The sequence below is a fragment of the Erpetoichthys calabaricus genome, chromosome 3 (assembly GCF_900747795.2).
Source record: "Erpetoichthys calabaricus chromosome 3, fErpCal1.3, whole genome shotgun sequence".
Taxonomy (NCBI): Eukaryota; Metazoa; Chordata; class Cladistia; order Polypteriformes; family Polypteridae; genus Erpetoichthys; species Erpetoichthys calabaricus.
This window is the reverse complement of record NC_041396.2, coordinates 302,807,099-302,828,387: the sequence shown is the minus strand read 5'-3', so window position 1 is coordinate 302,828,387 and position 21,289 is coordinate 302,807,099. Positions and strand designations below refer to the sequence as shown.

At 40.3% G+C, this 21,289-nt stretch overlaps 1 protein-coding gene across 5 annotated transcripts in view; it reads right to left on the bottom strand.

The window, feature by feature from the left end:
- Positions 1-2,493: 2,493 nt before the first annotated feature.
- Positions 2,494-21,289, bottom strand: part of ccnt1 (cyclin T1) — a 36,751-nt gene continuing 17,955 nt past the window's right edge. For 2 of the 5 annotated variants that reach the window (XM_028798610.2, XM_051925058.1), the window contains 6 exons: positions 21,021-21,083; positions 16,977-17,022; positions 16,596-16,759; positions 7,477-7,547; positions 3,830-4,030; positions 2,494-3,697 (listed from right to left, as the gene is read on the bottom strand). In XM_028798610.2, coding sequence (XP_028654443.2) covers positions 2,585-3,697; positions 3,830-4,030; positions 7,477-7,547; positions 16,596-16,759; positions 16,977-17,022; positions 21,021-21,083 — 1,658 coding nt within the window. In that variant the 3' untranslated portion in view covers positions 2,494-2,584. Of the gene's footprint in view, positions 3,698-3,829; positions 4,031-7,476; positions 7,548-16,595; positions 16,760-16,972; positions 17,023-21,020; positions 21,084-21,289 lie in introns of those variants that run through there. The other 3 variants (XM_051925057.1, XR_007934490.1, XM_028798612.2) reach the window with 3 other exon arrangements.

The window sequence follows — 21,289 nt, the reverse complement described above, 5'->3', positions numbered from 1 at the left end:
TGTACTGAAGATCTGTCTCCACCTCTTTATTCATTGGTCAGGAGTCCTGCCTTGTAGCGGCACATTCACTGGCTACCATTCCCTTCACATGATACCAACTAATGCAGTCCCGTTTTGCACAAGCAAACTTTCCAGAAGTGGTTTATTTCACAATGGTTTTAGCCAAAATAAATGCCTGGAGCATACCTCTGAATACCAGATAGGTCAGGGGTGTCAAACCCCAGTTCTGGAGGTCTGCAGGTTTTCATTCTAGCCATCTTCTTAATTGATGACCACTTTTTTTTGCTGCTAATTAGCTATGTTTGCCTTACATTAGCAGCCAAATAATAAGACACAAAACAAGTGGTCACATGACCAGCTCTCGCTCGCCTGTGTCCATCATACAATATCTGAAAATTAAGAAAGCTGAAAGTCTCAGTAAGGTTGACTTCTCAGGTCACCAAAACATATTTGAAGATGTTCTTAGGAAAAAAAAAAAAAAAAAACAGAAAATCAACAGTTTTAGAAATGTCTGCTATGGCAGAATAAGAGCACCATCAAGCCAAGGAATTAAATAACAGGTTTAATTAACAGCAAGAATCTGCTTCTCGTCAAGAATCAATTCAGGGGACTGAATCCTTAAAAACAGGGCTACAACAATAAGGGAAAAGAAGTTAATTAGCAGTGAAAACTGGTCACTGATTAGGAAAAGGGTTAGAATGAAAACCTGCAGCCCCTGTGGCCCTCCAGGATCGGAGATGGACATCCCTGAAAAAGTGAATTATACATGTACCTGTATAACTTATAACATGTACAACTTAATATCAGAAGATCCATGAAAAGAATCGTGTTTGCTGTTCTGCATTGGTCCCACTTGACGCCTACTATATCAGTAATTTTGCTACCTTAATTCTCCATAAAATGCACACTGTTTTCCAGCCACAACTACGTAACATATTTAAAAAAAAAAAAAAAACGTTTTTGGGTAAAATATTCTTTTACAGTGTCATTTGACAATGTTCACTAATGTTAAAATGACAGTGATACAATAAGTTTGAAAACTGTCATAGCAAACTTTGTAATTGCTATTAGACATTAATAGTTTGTCCTGTACCAGTGTGTGCTCCTAACCCCTCTCTTTCAATTCAAAATTCTTCAAGGACAAGAAATTTGATTAATCCAATTAAGGGTCACAGTGGACTGGACACAACCCTGGGACAGGTCACAATCCATTTTAGGGCCCACTCATGCACATCCCAACAAGGTCAATTTAAAATGTCCATTTAACCTGACATGTCTGAGGATGAAGACAGTGTAAGCTAGCCAGCACTGTTTGCAAAGGAACATCTTGCAATGTCCTTGCTTTTTGAAGCTTGGGGTAGACTTTGGCCACTTCTGTCCATATATGTTAGGAGTGGGTTTAGAAAATATCGGCAATTTCTTTTTTTGTGAATGCTTGGCTTAAAGATACCCAGATTTGTAAATGGGCGACTTCAGTAATTTTGTGCATTTTAAACAGATTGCATACACAGACAACTATTTAAACTATCACCATGCCACAGCAATTAGCTTAAAGAAAACATTAATTCCTCAATCCCTACAGAGGTCATTCACCAAGACCATGCAACAGACAATGCGGAAAACATAAATCAGCCTTGATCATTGTCCTTTTCATCTGCTGTCTGCCTTTGAAAAGGAGCATGTTATCACTGACAGGTTCTGGAAAACACTGCTTTATCTAAGACCTAAGTAGCGATTATACCTACATGGGAAGACTGCACGGGAACCTTAGGGGGACTTAACAACAGTGGTGCATGTCACTGTCATTTATAAAACCACCTCTATGTTCTTGCCTGAATGACAGTCAGGAACAGGAAAGAAGGGTTTATGCATGATAGCAATCATTCTTAAGTGGAGACAGGACACAAGATGACTACAGTGCCACCTTAGTGTCTATTACCAGATGTCACAGTGGTTGAAGCAAAACTAGTTCAATTAAAAGTCACAAAGTAGTCTGCGTCATAACCTTCAAATCTGCTCACCAGACAAGAAATATTCCACTGATTGATTAAAAGGTGAGTTTCTCTGAAGGGCCAGGCAGCGAGTCAAACTGGCAGACACTGAAAGTGGCAGCAATCAGAAACACTGCTTTGGATGCAAATGATCTACTGAACAGGCCACTAGTGTACATCTCAGCTCTTACCCACAATGCCCAAGTTTTTCTGTATGAAACAAACGGAAATGCAGATGTAAAAAGGTCCAGTAGCTCCGATAATCATTTCTCAATTGGACTTGCCAAATCAAAAGACAATGAGCACTTCCAATTCCTTTCGGTCGTCTTATCAAAATGTAGAAAATGCAACCAGCCACTTTCGCTTTGCATCTATGTCCTTGGCGAGACAAGTGGCTATTAACAAAAGAAAAAAAAAAAAAGTCACATGAGAACACAGTACATTACTCTGCTGTCAGACATATAGTGGCAGGCATGAGAGTCTGAAAGCACTGTCCAGGAGCTAATAGACAATATCTTGATGACCACAACAGAAATAGGGGTAGAGGTTACACAAAAATAAAACCAGTGTCTTTGTGCAAAGATGCAAAGCCATTACTTTGGGAGAGGTGGGAGTGGGGGAGGTGGTTCAGCTGGCAGTGGTGGGGGCCTGGAGCTTTCTGTGCCTGAGGGCTTTGCCCCCACTGCCATCCCCGGGAAACGGTAGGCAGGCATATAGTCAAACATAGGGGCCTGTGCTGGTTGCACACCTTGGGCGCTCAGCAAGGAGTTCAGCATTTCAAACGTGTCCTGGTATTCATTTGACTGGCTGCTTACACCGTGTCCATTTGAGTCACTCCCCACTGGCACTTTCTCCCCCTTTCCATGACCAAAGCCAACTGCTTGTGACATAAGGGAGGAAGGGAAAGACAAGAGACTTGGAGCAGAGAAGCTACACTGCTGGCTGGATGACTGAGATGAAGAGGAGTTGTGCAGCTTGTGGGAGGAAGAGTTTCTGGAGGATTTGTTCACCTTTGGCTGATGGTTGTGAGAAGCCGCCAAGCTGGAAGTAGACATGTCTTCTGTGAACGGACGCTTACGGGAAGAAGAAGTGCTGCTCTGAGAGGCATTTTGCTTTAAAGAGTCACTGGTATGTTTGCTGCCTATGCTACTCCCTCCACCATGCTTATAAGAATGCTGCTGTTGTTGCTGGTGGTGGTGATGGTGGTGGTGGTGATGGTTGGTGGAATGTCCCTTGTACCGGTCCTTGTGCTTTCCACTGCCCTCATCTGGCGAACTTTGCCTCTCTGGCACTACAGGGACCTTTATTCGCACTTTGATTTCCTCAGGGCGCGAATGAGAGGTAACTGTAGGTGGCACCACCTTTTCCCCTGGTCCAGCTGCTGGCAGCCGAAGCTTCAGAAGTTTCTCCTGTTTGTTGGCTGCATGCCTCTCTGTCTTCTCGGAGCCACCAACAGGGATTTTCACAATAATAGGGGAAGGGTTGGAGCCCTCAGTGTTACTGCTGTCCCTCTGGTGTGGTGCATTTGTCTTATCCTTTCTCTGCTGTACTATGAGTGCCTGCGCGGCGGTGGCATACTGCTCTTTTACGTTGGCTTCCATGTTCTCCAGGGTGCGTTTGTGGGCAGCCAGTTCCTCCGCATGCTTGGCTCGGTACTCGCTCAGGGACACTTTGGCTGGTGGTGCTGGCCACTTCCCTCCTACAACCTGCGGAGGATGGAAGCCCATGTCAGTATTGGCTATGTGGCCATGAGTCGGCACCCTAGGGTGACCACTAATCACCCCAGGATGCTCAGCAACAGTAGCCCTGAGTGTTTCAGAACGAGACTCTGCTTTCACCTTTTGATGCCAGTACTGCTGAGTGCCCTGGGACATTCCAGAAGTGTCCTTCTCTTCTCCTGAAGACATAGAAGGAGGTGCAGACATGCTCATGAGCCCTGCCAGAGCACTTTCTGAAGACGCCATAGAAATCATAGACATCATTGTCTCGGTCTGGTCTCCTCCCTCCTGGACCTTGGATTTCTTTGGTGCAGCTCCTGCCTAAAGATTAAAAAAATAGAATAAAATAATAAGCACATAGCACGGCATCAATTCTGGTTAATTAGTTTAAGTTATTCTAGGACAGGAAGATGAAAAGTAACATTAGTGCAGAGTAGAAGATTAATACCAAATATGCGCTCTTAAATGAACACTCCTAGCTTAACATACAACCTTCATATTCACAATACGGCCCTCTTATCTGGGTTTACAGAGAAGTAGTAACTGACTGAATGGTTTTGTACAAAAAACTTTATTGTTCTTTAATAACGAGTGTTTATGTATATGAAGCCCTCAAAGAACTTTGTGCAGCCACGCTTTGATTCATAGACATGGTCCACAGCACTAGATTAATACTTGCCAACAATAAAACAGCACAGGAAAAAAAAGTCTCATATACTTGATTTAAGAAAATACCATAAACAAGCTCCAAGTACAGAAGGCCAAATCCAGACACTATGCATTTACGCACCCGTCAAACTTCCCACAACCCATAAAATTAAATAAACTTACACGACACTTTTATTGAAATCAGCTTAAAAAAAGCACACACACTACAAGTTCAACTATTTTCACAACTGTTTATCAAAAGCAGAGACGCATTATCAATGCAAGTTTGATGTTCTTTGGTATCTGATAGTATTATTCAACATGTTTTACTGGATCAGTAAATCGCATAGCACCAGTTTTCATTTCCTCTGGAGCCTCTCTGGGTCACAGTCAGTACTCCCCTGTGCTCGACCTCTTTCCTTGCTGTGTCACTCTGCCTTAATGACCTGGTGTTTGGTCTCTTTGTCACATTTGCTATTTCCTGAGAAATGATTGGATTTCTACTATGCTGAAACACTACTGTGATGAACTTCTACTGAAAGCAAATGGTTGTTCTGGAATAATCCTTATATACTTTGAATACCACAGTATCCCAATGTTTTTGACAGGAGATTGTCACCAGACTGTCACTGGGAGCTAATCAGCACACTTAATGCTAATGAATGACAACCCACTCAGTTTATGATGACAAGAATAATGTACCATAGCGGCTCTGCTCTAAAGTAAACTCACGTGATGGATCTGTGTGCAACAACCTTTCTTCATCTAATATTGCCTAACTTAACTTAATAGAACTTAATGGTTCTATGTGTACTGCATTCCTAATATGTCATGCAAGACCTGAAAGAAGAAAAAAAAAAATAAAAAAAAATGGGAGTTTACTTATTTATTATTTGGTGTTGAATGCATCTTTTGCTATAACATTATCTTTGCTCTTAAACCAAATGTACTGCTTTGAATATTTGTTAAGCACTTTAACCATGGGAAAAGACCAATGTAAATAAAATGTATTGCGTGCACTACTGGTCAAAAGTTTTAGAATGCCTCAGTTTGTCGTTTTTCTTCAAATTTAATCATTTGAAATGCAATGACTGACCTAAACTGCCAGAGGGTTCAATTTAAAGTTTAGGTTTGCGTAAAACGAAAAAAGGAAACTTCAGAATATTACAAATAGGCCTTCTTCAGGGAGCAACTAATAGATTACAACCTACAGATGGTCTGCGACAACTAAAGTTAGTTAAGCCTTGCAAGTTGAAGCCAAGAATTTGCGCAGGTGTCCCAACTTCTGTTGATTACTTGTTACTACACCCTCTGAAGATAGACTTGGACAATATTACACTGTAGAAAGTTGCAGATTTCAGTGATAATAGTGTGAAAACTGCAATTAACTAATAAAACGAGGCAAGGCATTATTACCCTTAAAAGTGTAGGCCTTTCATTTAGAGAAATTGCAAAAGAAATCAGTGTCAGTGAGTACAGTGGTGTCCCACACAATTCAAAGGCAATTGGAAAGTGGAAGAAACTGAAATGGGAAGAGATCTGGCAGACCCAAAGTCTCAACCCAATCAGAACACAAGTGGGTCACCAGCTTGCATGATAGGTGCCTCACAGCACAACAGCTTCAATCACAGCTTAACAGTGCGGGCTAAAAACAAAAAAAAACAAAAAAAAAACTTCTAAAACTTCTACTTTCTACTGTGATGACTGTCCTGCAGGTTTGACAGAGTGAATGGCAGGAAGAAAGCCATTCCTTACTGGACAAAATAAGAAAGTGAGGCTTGTCTGAGCCATGAAATACCAGCTGTGGACTACTGCAGACTGGAAGAAAGTCACATGAACCGATGAAACGAAACCTGAAACCTTTGCTTCACTGTGCAGTGTGTGTGTGTACACTGTCAAGTTGGTGAAAGGATGGTTCCTCAGTGTCAGTGCTTGACACCAACTGTCAAATGTGGAGGAGGAAGTGTGATGGTTGGGGTTCTTTTGCTGTAAGCAGAGTTGGTGACTCTCATACAGAGTGACTGGCATTCTGAATCAAGAGGGTTACCACAGCATTTTGCAGCACCACGCAATACCTTCTGGTCTGCATCTAGTAGGTCAGAGGTTCATCCTACAGCAAGACAAGGACCCAAAACATACTTCCAGGCCATGTCAGAAATACATTAAAAGAAAAGAATAAGGTGGTACACCTGAAAACATGGACTGGCCAGCAGCCCCATTGAGCTAGTTTGGGATGAACTGGATAGAAGGGTGAAAGGAAAGCAACCTACAAGTGCAATTCATTTGGAGTTTCTGAACCAGTGCTGGGAAGATCATTCTGACTAATATTTGATTTTCCTTATAGAATTTATAGAAAGAATGCCATGTGTGTGTTTGACTGTCATATCAGCAAAAGGTGGCTACTTTGATGAATCAAAAATGCAAATACAATTTTGTACAGTTAACAATTCCTTGACTTATTTTTTCTATTCTTTGACTTCATGATACATTAAGACATTAAACTGAGTGCATTTCCATAAATACAGAAAAAAAAACGAGGTGCTCTAAAATGTTTGACCTGGTGTAGTATGTTGCATAGTGTCAATTAATATTTTTTTTAACCCTATACATGTGCAGAGATTGTCTTATTAAAAGCATGCTATGCAAGAATACATTTAATTAAAATTAAACATTACTGGTTCCATTTGGTTGACACAAGGATAACTTTTTCAGGAACAGCTGCGCAGTGGCAGTTTAAAACCTCTGGTTCATATAGTGAGCAAATTGTTGGAAATTAACAGTTATAGTCACGTCAATTCGCCACCTTGCCTACAGTATATACAACATTTCCCAGTCTACATCCATAACCAGATTCGCCCACAAACCTTTAAAAATAGATATGTTCTGACATGCATCCTTACCAACCCTAAAATACTACTCATCCCACAGGGCCACCAATCTCACCATCACTTGATATCTAAATACTTGCATATAAACCCTTCCTGAAATTAAGATATTGTAGCTCTCTTTATCCATCATCCATACACTTGAAAGACCTACACAACCTGCTTGCACAGATCCTCTAATCACACTTGCCTTCTCAAACACTGCTACCGTGGAAGAGCACCTCCATACATTACCTTATAGTTTCGTATTCGCTTCAGTCGGCTTGGGGTCTTCTCCAGGATCTGCAGGAACTCATGGGTAAGCTCTAAATACAGAAAAATACACAATACTGAGTGTGGTGGTCCACGTGTAGTTTTTACATAGAGCATAAACTAAACGGCTACTTAAATTAGCATAGTATGAATGCCGTGAAACCTGAGCCTGCCCCTAAGTCCTTGATGCTTAACGCCTCAAGTATGTTAATGAATTCAGACAAGTTGACCTAAATGACTTACTTTCAGTCCATTGCTATGTATAGAAGAGACAACCTTCTCAGACTTGTTAATATATTTAAAACAAAAAATGTCCTTCAAATTACATGGCAAAACTACAGGTGCTAGTTAAGTACAAGCTAACAAAATATACAACATTTCTGATTTAGGACAAAGAGAAGATAAATTTCTCCAAGTCGTCATTAACCATTTTAAACTTTTAGATGGACCTCTCCAGGGTTCGGATACAACTGGCAGCAATTAAGCAAAGGAATGCTTGAAAAATTAAAAACAGTAAAATGAACGGGTATTATTCTAGATTAGCAAAGGCCTCCATCATTTTCCTTTGTTTTTGCACAGATGAACAGTTACAGTGCACTCCATTAATATTGATAACCGTAGTAAATAAAAGCAAAATCAGCTGTGGAAAAAATGTCAGTGTATACCTTCTAGACATTTCATATACTATTTTGACAAAAATCTGAACTGAAGTAAAATAACTGAAAAGGAAACTCTCAAATAGCTTTGTCAAATACGCTATGGGGCCAAAGGTATGTGGACACCGCTCACAATGATTGTTAACAGGTGCATCAGATAAAGCACATGGCCATGCAATCTCCATTGACAAACATTGGGTTGTACTGAAGAGCTCAACAGAGCTGTCATAGGATGCCTCCTTTACCAAAAGCCTGGCAGATATTTTTGATCTGCTGTCTTTCATGAAGTTAAAAGTATGGAGGAGCAACAGCAGCTCAGCCACAAAGCGGAAGCACAGCTAAACTCGGAGCGGGGTTGCTGTGCGCTGAAGCACAGTATGTATAACAGTGGCCTAAATAACAACAGAGTTCCTCTGGGAGCGACATCAGCCCAACTACTGATCATCAAAGTTTCATGACATGGGTTACCTTGGCCAAGCAGCCATACACAAGCCTAAGATCCCTATGTGCGATGCCAAGTGAGTGTAGGGTAAAGCACAATGCCATTGGGCATGGAGAAGTGGAAGTGTGTTCTCTAAAGTGAGAAATCAGGCTTCACTGTCTGGCTGTCTGATGGACAAATCTGGGTCTGTCAGATGCCAGGAGAACGCTACCTTCTGGACTACATAGTACCTACTGTCACATTTGCTGGAGGAGGGATAATGGCATGATCTGAGAGAGGACCCTTGGATTCAGTGAAAAGTACTGTTAATGCTACAGCAGGAAGGCATTTTAGACAATTGTACACTTCAGTTTGGGGAAGGTCCTTTTCAGTTCCAGCATCACTGTACAACTTGCATAAGGCCAGGTCCATAAAGACATGGAGGAACTCTAGTAGGTAACAGAGCCCTGATGTCAACCCTACTCCTCCTAGTTTTCTCAACCAACACAAAAAAAAAATCTAAAGAGACAGCCTTCCAGAAGAGTAGAGGCTGCCAGACAGTCACAAAAGGGTGGGATGGGGACAGTTCCATATTATTACGCATGGTTTTGGAATGGGATGTCCAACAACCTCATGTTAGGTGTGGTGATCAGGTGTTCACAATCTGTTAGCCGTGGTGGTGGATGGCCAGGATGCCTTCATAAAGGAAGAACTAGGGGAGAGAACTTGCACAGGGCATTATATCACCCGGAGTGCTAGATGGCAGCCCCCATAGGCTGCAGTGGTGCCACAGACTCCCACAGGTTTCCATGGGAGTTGGGTTCCGTGGTTGCCACCTGGGGCTTCTGTAACGGACTGCAGAGCCCTACTTTGTTGGCCTTCTGCCTCCTCATGAAGTGCTTCCGGAGCACATAAACGGGCCACTGAAGTACTCCCGGGCGCAAGATAAAAGAAGCCCGCTACCACTGCTCCGGGAGCCAGAGTCGGGAGGAAGAGTTTGGTTGCTAGAAGAGGAGTGGAGACAGAAGGAGAGAGAGAGAGAGAGACAAAGGCAGAGAGAGAGAGAGAGAGACAAAGGCAGAGAGAGAGAGAGAGAGAGAGAGAGAGAGAGAGAGAGAGAGAGAGAGAGAGAGAGAGAGAAGAATGAAAAAAGAAAGGGCTTTGTACTGTGCTGAGCAGTTGGGAAACAACAGCCAAAATAAACGTGTGTTGCTGAACATGTGTCCATGACTGCCAGTGTCGGGGTTGTCGTGTTGGTCTGCCCGCTGGTGGCCACAATAATTTGCAGATTTTCATTTACTACTGTGTGCAGCCTCACTTTGACAACTTAACAGCTGAAACCTTCTCCTAGATTGCTTAATGAGGATGGCCACGGCAAAACTTTGATTTTTTTGGTCACCGAATCATTTTTGTGTCGATTTTGAGGTGCACTTTGCATCACTGTCTTGCTGAAAGACCCAACCACAGCTCAAGTTAAGCTTCCAGGCAGAGGCAGTCAGGTTTTGATTTAAAAATCTACTGAAACTTTGAGTCCATGGTGCTATGCATCCCACAAGTTGTCCAGGACCTTAGACATAAAAATAACCCCAGATCATAAATAAACCAGCACTTTCAATAGTGGGGACAACTTACTTTTCCACATTTCCATCATTACCTTAATGCCAAAGAGTCTAACCAAACTATGCATGAAGAAGTTTTATAAAATGCAAAAATGCTTCATAAAAAAATTAGATTTAACTAATAAAACTTTGATAGTCTTTTCATTCTGGAACGTTCCAACAGAGCAGTAGTTTTACGTTTTACTGGAGTTAGTTTATAATTGTGTATGTCTGAGAGTTCCACCTGTGGGGAAGTGACTCATGTTCTGGAGCTAATAATGCAAGTTAAGTGGCACATCCACAGTCACTTCAAGTTTATAGCAGATAAGACACAGTTACCAATTTCCTATAACCCAATACTTTCATCTTCAGGCTACAATATTACATTCCTTTTGGGATGGATGGATGGATGAAACTGTCCGGTCCTCAAAATAATCTATAAATTTAGCAGTAGCAGATTCCACAAGTGTTCTTAAAATATTTTTAGATATTTTTATTTCTAGGAATTGTCATGTGGTGCTTCACAATGATGCATGTCTAGAGTTTAAGCCCATCTTCTCAAATACAGCTCATATAATGTTAATTAGACAAAATCTAAAATAATGCACTAAAAATGAGCCCACTCCTCAGCTTTAACTTGCCAAAGAAGCAACATGCTTAAATACCGGGACTAGAAGAGAAATTTTATTCTTGAACATACTACTGCTGTGAATACTACAAATACAACTCCACTTCACTAAAGTATGTGCTAAAGATGACCAGGCAAAGTCAGAGAAATTCAACTTCTGCAGTTCGCTTTTTCCCTCCACAAGGACTAAAGATGTTGCCAAATTTAAAATGAAACTTGTCAATCAAGAGGGCAGGGCACAAAGAGACAAATCTTCGGGGGGTTAAGGAGGGAGGCTCACACTGTCAGGATCCGATTGTGATCCCTTTACCCTCCACTCTTTTTAGGTGACTGACAGGGGGGTGGCGTGATTACACATATGATGATAAAGCATTGAGCAACACTTTGATAACTTGCTCTCCTCACCATATATCGGGTCAGACATTTTAGATCTGGGGGGGCGCTATATGTGTGTGTGTGTTTGTGTGTTTATAAAAGAATATCTGATTTAAACTAACAGTTATGCTAAAAAGATTTACCCCTAGGTTTAGGGTGTTTCACTAGCTCAGTTTTTTATTTAAATATAAAATTGATCACAAAAATATTTTACTTTGCCAGCATACCACTTGCACTTCAGAAAAGGTAATTCATTTGTAGATAAGCATGTTTGGGAGATCTAGGGAAAGCTTTGATTGCTGATGCAAGAGGTGTTGTGTGATACCAGCAGGGACCACTTACCCTGTGGTTGCTGTGTGGATACCAATGCCTAATGCAATGGCAGGAATACTGTTGGGTTAAAAATTGGCATAATCCTTTGGGTGATATTCAAAAACAAAAGGTCCCAACTCTGGGGCCATAAAAAGATCCCTGAGCATCTTTCAAAAAAGATTTGGGTTTTTCGGATGTGCTAGCTAATAGTCCATCACGACCTTGTCTATTCTACCATGGAGTGGTGGCTCTGAAGCTAGGGATATGCACTGGCAATCGGAAGGTTGCCGGTTCGAATCCCGTAAATGCCAAAAGGGACTCTGCTCTGTTGGGCCCTTCAGCAAGGTCCTTAACCTGCAATTGCTGAGCGCTTTGAGTAGTGAGAAAAGCGCTATATAAATGCAAAGTATTATTAATTATTATTATTACTCCCACTAATCATTCTATGTGTCTAACTGGCTGGCTAACTCTCTCACGTGTTCACCACCTAATAGCTAATGTGTAGTGAGTGTACTGGCACAAGAATGGCTGCCGTCACATGAACAAGGTGGATGATGCACATTGAGTCTGGTTGAAGTGGCTCCCCATTGTCTTTGTAAAGCGCTTTTGAGTGTCTAGAAAAGCAGTACATAAAATGTAATCAGCTAAATCAAACACAAGTGTATATAGTTTGCAAAAAGTAAAAATTAAATGATTGGGAGATGGACATCACTACAATGGTTTCCACTGATTTTACACAATTTTTATTCCTGTCATACTTAACCAAACTGATGTTTAGGAGTATCTCCTACAACCAGCAAGTCGCTAGTTGACAATGATTAATAAGACCAGTGAAAGCTTGTAATGGCAGACAGCGGCAAGCATTAGTGTTCTGTGTCTATCTTTTCACTCCAGTTAGGGGCATTTAATAAGACTTTAGCAGACTGGGGTCAAAGTAAGCCTTTAATGTACTGTCTGGGCTTATTCATTTTATATTGTCACTTTTTAACAAATACATGTTTCAAAAGGCTGGGTTTCAAATGACACGTTAAAGGTGATGAAGTTAGCCTCAAACAAATAACACAAACCATATAAAGACTGCCTAAGATGCTGTCTCCTTGGATTCACCACCACTTTTATTTGTATGTCAAGAAAATTTTTGAATGGATCTGTCACATTCAACCCATATTTATTCAGCCAGAAGACAGGCTGGTATGGTGCTCTGGTAACTATAAATGAGCCTTTTGTGAGAGACTAAATGTACCTTTGCGATAGACTGGCCTTCATTGCGGGCTGAGTTCTGCTCTATTCCTGTTAACTAGGTTACAGAAAGCACACTCCCCTATGTGGATCAGCTTCTCTAAAGTTATGCACATACATACACACAAATGTACAAGTTTCACAGACAGATTTTTCTGTCTCAGAAATCAAACAAATCCTTGAGGGGATATATACAAAGGGCACAAGTGAATTGCTTCAGTGGCCAGTGTTTTCACTTTGCAGGTATATGTTTAAATACCATGCGCAGGCGATGAACGTCTGGCTTCACAAATTTTGTGATTTTTACTCACTTATGATTCAATCAAGTCCAACCTTAATGATTACCAGATAATGAGAAATTGCTCACTATGGATTCTTCCATTTATCATACAGATACAACATTTATTTATTTATATAGCACGTATTTATACAAACAGTGTAGCTCAAAGAGGATTACAAGACATGAAAAAACAATTAAGATTAGGCAATAATATTAAAGAATAAATAACAAAAAACAAAAAGGTAAGGTCAGATGGCTGGGAAGACCGAAAAAACAAAAAAACTCCAGTTGGGCTGGAGAAAAAAAAAAAATCTGCAGGGGGTTTCAAGGCCAAAAGACAACCCAGTACCCACTGAGCATTCTACCTAACATAAATGTTCTTAAATCAATCCTCTTTGTTTTCAGGCTTCACAAGATAGGATTTCAGGAAGTTGGTGTCGTGGACAATAGTACACTAACACTGAGTATGTTTATACTATACTTTTGTACAATTTATTAAATTGTTTTAAATAGACTAACATTAAACTAAGACTTTATTTTCTCACACCGAGAAATCGACTATAAACTGGACAAGGACTGGTAATATCCACTATAGGTTCCCCATCACCAAAGAAGATGTACAGCATGGATCATCAACTGGCGACCTGCAGGTTACTTCCAGCCCGCAAAATATTAATTACGTAATAAAGAAAATGTAGAGAGAGGAAAATGTGGTATGCTATTTAGAATATTGGAGCCATTCCAAAACAATTGAGATATAGCCCATTAATATAATTTCATTAGGTTTACATACCAAAAATAGGTGCATCCCACCCCAGCTTCTAAAAAACTTCAGCATCGGTAAATGGTTTGTTATGTTTGGAGATAAGCCAGATAGCTATAAAGAGATGCACGTGTTGCCCTCTCTTGTTCAGTTCAAGACTGGTTAATTCTGCTGGTGTTGGGAATATCCAGCTTTCAAGGTCACAATTTTTCTGTGACAGGCCGCTGATTGCTCAAGGTACAACACTTGGAAAGTTGCATGCCTTGTATAATGGTGATGTTTAATATTGTATTCCTTTAAAACTGCTATTGTTTCATTGCAAATGAGGCATACAAGTCTGGCATTACTGAAAGTTGGCTTGTTAAATGCATACTTTTCAATCCTTTCTTCATTAAAGCTGTGGTTTTCCGCGTCAATTTTCTGCTTTAGTCTCTTTGACGGTGACACTTTCCCTTGCGACTGATGATAAACAGGACAGTTATCAGAATGTGAAGCCAAAAATATGTAGATTGCCTCCTGGTGGTTGGCTGGAGTATTGATGATAGGATTTAAAAAAACTAATCTTGAAAACTGGATATTTAAATGCCTGCAAAATTATTAACAGAACCTTAGCTGAAGAAGAAAGGGCAACAAGTGCAACTCTTGAGCCTCTGTGGGTTTTCTCTAATTAAGCATGATGCTTGTTTTAAAGAGCGAATGAATGGTCCCTGACAAACAGGTATATGATTAGGATAACTGCCATTGACAGATAGCACGACAGCTCCCCTAGTGATGGGCAAATGAAACTTCATGAAGCATTTGCTTCATTTTTTTTTTGTCCCTACTAGATGGTGCTCTCTTCTGAAAAATAAAGCACAAACTCACATGTTTTGACCCATTTTTGAACCGAAAGCACTCTTTTGTGGGGACAAAAAAATACTGCAAGTACTTCATGAAGGTTCATTTACATATATCATACCAGAATATTAAAAATACTAAAGTATCTTGATTGCCTAACTGCAGTTATCACACAGATCTAAACTAGTCACATTAAAATAACTTTAGTTTTGTAAGAAAGTGAACATTTTAAACAATAATATCTAATCAAGCCCATTTTAATTTTAGTTGAAGGTTCTGGCCCCCACTGTGCCAAATTTCTGGCCCCCTGGACAAATGTAGTCGATGATCCCTTAATGTAGAGTGTGAGATATACAAGGCAGCAAGAACACAGTTAGCTCTTGAGGGTGATGGGATGAAAGCAGGGAAAAAAAAACGTGTAAGTATCTGAATAACTGTGACAAAGGCCAAATTGTGGTGACTAGATCAGAGCATCTTCAAAATGGCAGGTCTGGTGGGATGTTCCTGGTATGCAGTAATTAGTACCTGCTTAAAAAAAAAAAAAAAAAAGAGGTCCAAGGAAGGACAAATGACATCATAGGCACCCAAGGCTCATTGATGTGCATGTGAGGCAAAAGCTAGCCCGTTTGCTCCAATCCCACAGAAGAGCTACTGTACAACTTAATGCTGGCCACGAGACAAAGGTGTCAGAACATACAGTGCATCACAGTTTGTAGTGTATGGAACAGTGTAGCTATAGACCAGTCACAGTGCCAATGCTGACCCCTGGTTCATTGCCAAAAGCATCTACAATGAGCACAAGCGTCAGAACTGGACCATGGTGCAATGGAAGAAGGTGGCCTGGTCTGACGAAACAAGTTTTCTTTCAGACCACGTGAACGGCCAAGTGTAGGTGCATCATTTACTTGGGGAAGTGATGGCAGCAGGATCCACAATGGGAAGAAGGCAAGCCAACGGAGACAGTGTGATGCTCTAGACAATGTCCTGCTGGGAAACCTTGAGTCCTTGCATTCATATAGATGTAACCTTGACATGTACCACCTACCTAAAGACTGCTGCAGGCCACGTACACCCATTCATGGAAACAGTACTCCTTTTATTATACAGTGTGGTACTGTACTACTGTCACTACCCTGTGGGAGACATGCAAGTAAGAATTTCACTGTAATGGGTGCACATGACAATTAATTAGACCCGGAACAGGGAGCGTAGATTGCCTTGGATTGAAACGATTAAGACACCACTCATCTTTTGGACGGTTGCTAGTACAAATCCCATTTACTACCAGAATGGGATCCTATTCGTTTGGGCCCTTGAGCAAAGCCCTTAACCTGATAATTGCACCAGGGGTGCTATACAATGGCTGACCCTGCACTCTGACCCCCAAAGGTCATGCGAAAAAAAATTCCCCTCGGGGATTACCAGAGTACACCAAATCAAAACTAGATAGTACATTGCAGCTATGTTTTACAATTCTACAAATACAACTGATGTGCAGCAAAAACTTTCACTCAAAATACAGATCTCTTATTTTTAAAGAATTACTACCATGGGTAACATACTGACAAAGCAACTAGTGGTGAGACCATGTGCTGTGAGGATAGAGTTTGCACATGCTCTCTGCATCTGTGTGTTTTTGGTCTATGCAATATGTAATTTGGCTTTCCCCCACATTCCAAAAATGTGCAAATTAGATTAGATTAACTGGCTACTCCAAATTAGTCTGTGTAAATGTATGCATGAATGGGCCCAGCAACGCCCCACACAAATGCAGGTTAGGTGGACTGGCGATGCTAAATTGGCCCTATAGAGCGTGTGGGTCACTGAGTTCACCCTGTGATGAGCTGCATTACAATCTGTGAGAGTATAGGCAAGTTACAGTGACTAAAGAAGGGACAAATCAACAACTACACAACTAAACTCTCTGTCTGTTACAGAGTGAAATTTCTTCTGCTTGGCTTTTAAATATAGAAAATGACAAACACAACTTACCATCTAAAAGCTCAAGGGTGACAGTGGGATCAACATATTCCCACCAGTGCTTCGCATCAGTGGAAACTGGGATCTCCCAGTTTGACCACTTGCATGCCAGGTGAATGCACACACAGGCCACTACAGGAGGCCTATACTGGAGACAGAACGTGGTCAAGTGGAGGCTGTGAAAGGGAGACAAAACCGGACACGTTGGAGCAAAACGTACCTTGCCCGTTAACCTTGCCTTCCTTCATACACAAACAAACTACACACCAGCACTACGGTAGCCACAAGCCAACTCTGTTCTGTGTCAGATATACACTAGTTTATGGTCTGAAATGCTTTTCCAATAATACAAATTCAGGCTTCAGTTAGCAATAGCATAATCCAATGGCTTACCTGTTTGTGGCCATAAAATATGATGTCTGTGCAAGGTCCTTGCTTGCTGCAAGAGAAAGGCCAGGGTGTGAATTGTATAGTATACTGTATGAGATATCACAAGAAGTTACAAAAACAAGCTTGCTATGAAAACAACTATCTAGGGATTTTTGACAGTAGACAAACAACAAACATCTATAACAATTGTCAAAACAGCAGACTATGAAATACTCCAGCAAATAAAAAAAGCCTCATCTTTGTCTTTGTATTGCAAGCTGGCTGAACTAAGCACAAAAAATACAATGAGAATGAACCATTAAATGCAAACAGTAAATGACTAAATAAAAACGTAATAAGTGCAAATGAGAAAAAAAAAATTCACTTAAAAGGCAAATACTACTTATCTTAATCCTGACAGACTACTGATGTTCAACTAAAAAAATCTAATGCTAAATTAACTGTACAGTCAAGTACCATGTGGCTTGAGATGGGTGGTGCATTGTTTGAGGAGTTCTAGCCCTATCCAGTGCTAAGAAAATTTAGCCATAAAAAAATACTTCTAAGCAATACTGTCACAACGTTGTCAAAAATTGCAGAACTCCAACATTACTCCAATGTTAGTTTTAATTAAACCTGGAGTACTGCATGCAAGTTTGGTCACCAGGCTACAAAAAAAAAAAAAAAAAAAAAAAAAAAAAAAGAGACATACATAGCAGCACTAGAGAAAGTCCAGAGAAGAGCGACTTGGTGTGTTACAGGACTGCCAAAGGTGCCTCTCCCTAACTGCTGAGTAAAGGGTCTGAATACAGTTACCATGATAGATCAGTCTTTTTGTTTTAAACTTGCAAACATTTTCTAAAATCCTGTTTTCACTTTCTCATTCTGGGGTATTCAGGGTTACTTAATGCAGGGAAAAAAATGATTTTGGCAAAATGCTGCAACATAAGTGGATAGGACTGGCAAGCTCTTCTGGGCTGAATGGACTGTTTTCGTTCAGATTGTTCCACTGTTCTAATAAAAAGATGTGTAAACGTGAAGGGGTCTGAATACTTTTTGAAGGCCAGGTTTGTTTTTTAATATAAAAAAGGGCTCCTTAAAACAATGCTTAAAACACTTCTCTACCCATGTACGCTGCTCCCCGAATCGAATGACTAGCATCTACCCTGCCAAAAACATTCTTTCAAAAGTGGTCACAGTCTATTTTTTTTTTTTAAACAATAAGGCATCTTTAAATTTAAAACAGCAAGGAGAGTTTATTATGACCACAGTTATCAACGTCCTATAACATGTAAACAACAGTAGGATACACCAAACTCTTTCAGCACAAACTACACCAAGTCTTCCACTGTGATTGACCGTGATGCACAGGACAAACTATCATCTTCTTTTGGCTACCACTGTTGGGGGTCGCCACAGCAGATCATCTTTTTCTATATCATCCTGTCCTCTGCATCTTACTCTTACACCCACCACCTGCATTTCCTCACTCACCTCCTCTTAGGCCTTCCTCTTGCCTGGCAGCTCCATCCTTAGCACCTTTCTCCCAATATACCCAGCACCTCTCATCTGTACTTGTCCAAATCAATGCAATCTCACCTCTCTGACTTTGTCTCCCAACCGTCCAACCTCAGCTGACCCTCTAATGAACTCATTCCTAATCATATCCAGCCTCATCACACCCAATGCAAATCTTAACATCTTTACCTCTGCCACATCCAGCTCAGTCTCCTATCTTTTTGTTAGTGGCACCGTCTCCAACCCATAAAACATAGCTGGTCTCACTACAGTCTTGTAGACCTTCCTTTTAACTCTTGCTGGTAGAAGCACTCTTATTCAGAGCAAGTAGTAATTAAAGCTTGCATTCTGTAAATCATTTCAGTTTTTCACAGAACGGGAAACTTATGTTAACAGCACGTACAGGAAGAGAGAACATTTCTGGAATACTAATGATATACTTATGAACTGCAGTGATTACCGTATATATGCTCGCTGATAAGTTCTCCCGCGGATAAGTCAGGACTTGATATCATCGTATAATTTCTGGTATCTTATAATGTCAGTCGTATAAGTCAAATGCGGAAAACACGTGCTATTGGTGCAAGAAATTATGATATGCTAACACCCACCTGAGAGAGTAACCACGGAGCATACTGCCTTTTTCTTCTCTATGTATTGTGCCTGCGTGACCACACGGTAATACCCGAACTATTTCGAAGCGACATTTGCACTGATTTGTGTTTTTTGTATCTCACACCCTCATCGTAAGAGCATCCCTTATCTACAATGGAGCGTTTGATCAGAAGCAAATGTGTAGCTGGTTTTAAATTAAAAGCCGTTGAAGTGGCGAAAGAAATTGGAAACTGCACTGCTGCAACAAAATTCCATGTGTCTGAGAAACTGGAGGAACCAAGAAGAGATTATATATATATATATATATATATATATATATATATATATATATATATAAAAAGTATTGCATTTTTGAACAGGCATTTAAGTTGGGGTCTGATTTTAAGTATATATGGTAGTTTATATTTCCTTCTTGGAATCCTAACATTAGGATACATTTAAAGATACCAAAAGACGACAACTTTGAGAGATGTTAGATATAAAGTATTATTGTACAAGAGATTACTTTATAGTAATAACATTTGTTTTTGTTTGTTGACCATTCTTCTGTATATACTGTACTTTTGTAAACAACAGTGATTGAAATTTCAAAAACAGGGATACAAGTGGGACTCGTACCACATCACACTCAAATGCTACCATGTGCTTTATTCCGCTACTGCCAAAGAATGGCAAAGATTTCCATTTCCAACTATTAAATGCAAAACCACCATTTCTTTTTTTTCATAAATCAGTTACCTTTACAGTGAGGTTAGACATTTAGACCTTAGGGCAATGAGATTTATCTATAAGTGAAAAACAATCTTCCTTAGATTGTCTTCAAAAGAGCTAAGAATGTATCGGTCAGTCAGTCACCGAGTGAGTGAGGTTATCAGGGACAATTGCCGAGCCTTTTGCCCACCAAGTTCCAGGAATGAAATCACTCAATATCTGCATTCCAAAAAATGACAATATCAGCTCCAATTGATGAGGCAGATGCAATAAAGCATCTGCTTTTGGATCTCTCATCTTTTCCAAAAGTAATTACAAACAGAAGTACATTAATCTCAAACCCATGCTTGTCATTGTGAGACAAAAACAGGACAGAAAGAAATGTAATACATTTTAAACTGTATCCACTTAAGTGATTTTTATAAGAAAGAGCAATGGATTAGTTGAAACAAAAATCTACCCCCAATATCACACTTTAGCCCTGGTGTTACCCTTGCAACTTTCATATACATAAATTCCACATAATACTCACTTATACGTTAAAGGTATTGTAGAAAATCTTCTTATACAATACACTACCGTGGCTGTTCGTTTGTCTGTCCAGGATTTTAAATCACCTGTAGCTCGCAAACCGTTTCACCTATTGACTTGAAATTTGGTACACATATACTATACTATCTACTATCCGCTTTCAGGGTGATGAGTTTTATTACTCTTTATTTTTATTGTAGAATCAACTCTCGGCAGCGCGCAGCAGGGTGGCCGTGCAGTGCATGCGTATGGGCGCCGTTCTCATTCCCTGCCACCTTCGCTAATCATTCTTGAGGCAGATTGAAGACTTAAGTAAGTGAAAAATTAAAGAAAACATAATTGCAACATTAAAACTAACAATCAGTTTAAAAGATGCTGACGAAAGAAGAGAAGCACGCAGGCCGCTAGGGTGGAGAAATGAAGAGCTGCTCAAGAAGTAGCAAGCGCATCAACCTCTGAGCAAACGAATGATAAAACGTACAGAGAAAGAGCTCAAGTCAAGTGTATTCACTGCACGTTATCGTGCAGTACGCCGTTACTGGTGTATTATAATGATTGATGCAACAGTCCTATTGCCTCTCTAGTGGCTTAAATACCCAGTATAGTCGCAAGTTTATTGGACTTCAGAGCATTCAAAGTTGTAGGCTGAATGGTAAATATTTTTAAAGACTCCGAAAGAAAGGCATGTCTTACCTCGGACAAGCTGCGTACATTTCACAACATGAGTGTGTGGGTGATCAATAGTAATTTCAAAGGCTGCAAGAAGGTGAAAAGGGGGATAAGGAGGGAAGAAAAACAGGAAAGAAGTTAGTATTATTTGAGTTAACAGTCCAAAAAAGTGGCACATTAAAGCACCTCAATTATCAGAGAAAAACAAAAAAAAAGACCCTGGATTATTTCTGAGCACATATTATATTTAAATATAAAAAACATCCTTTTCAGCACCTGGATAATAATAGGTA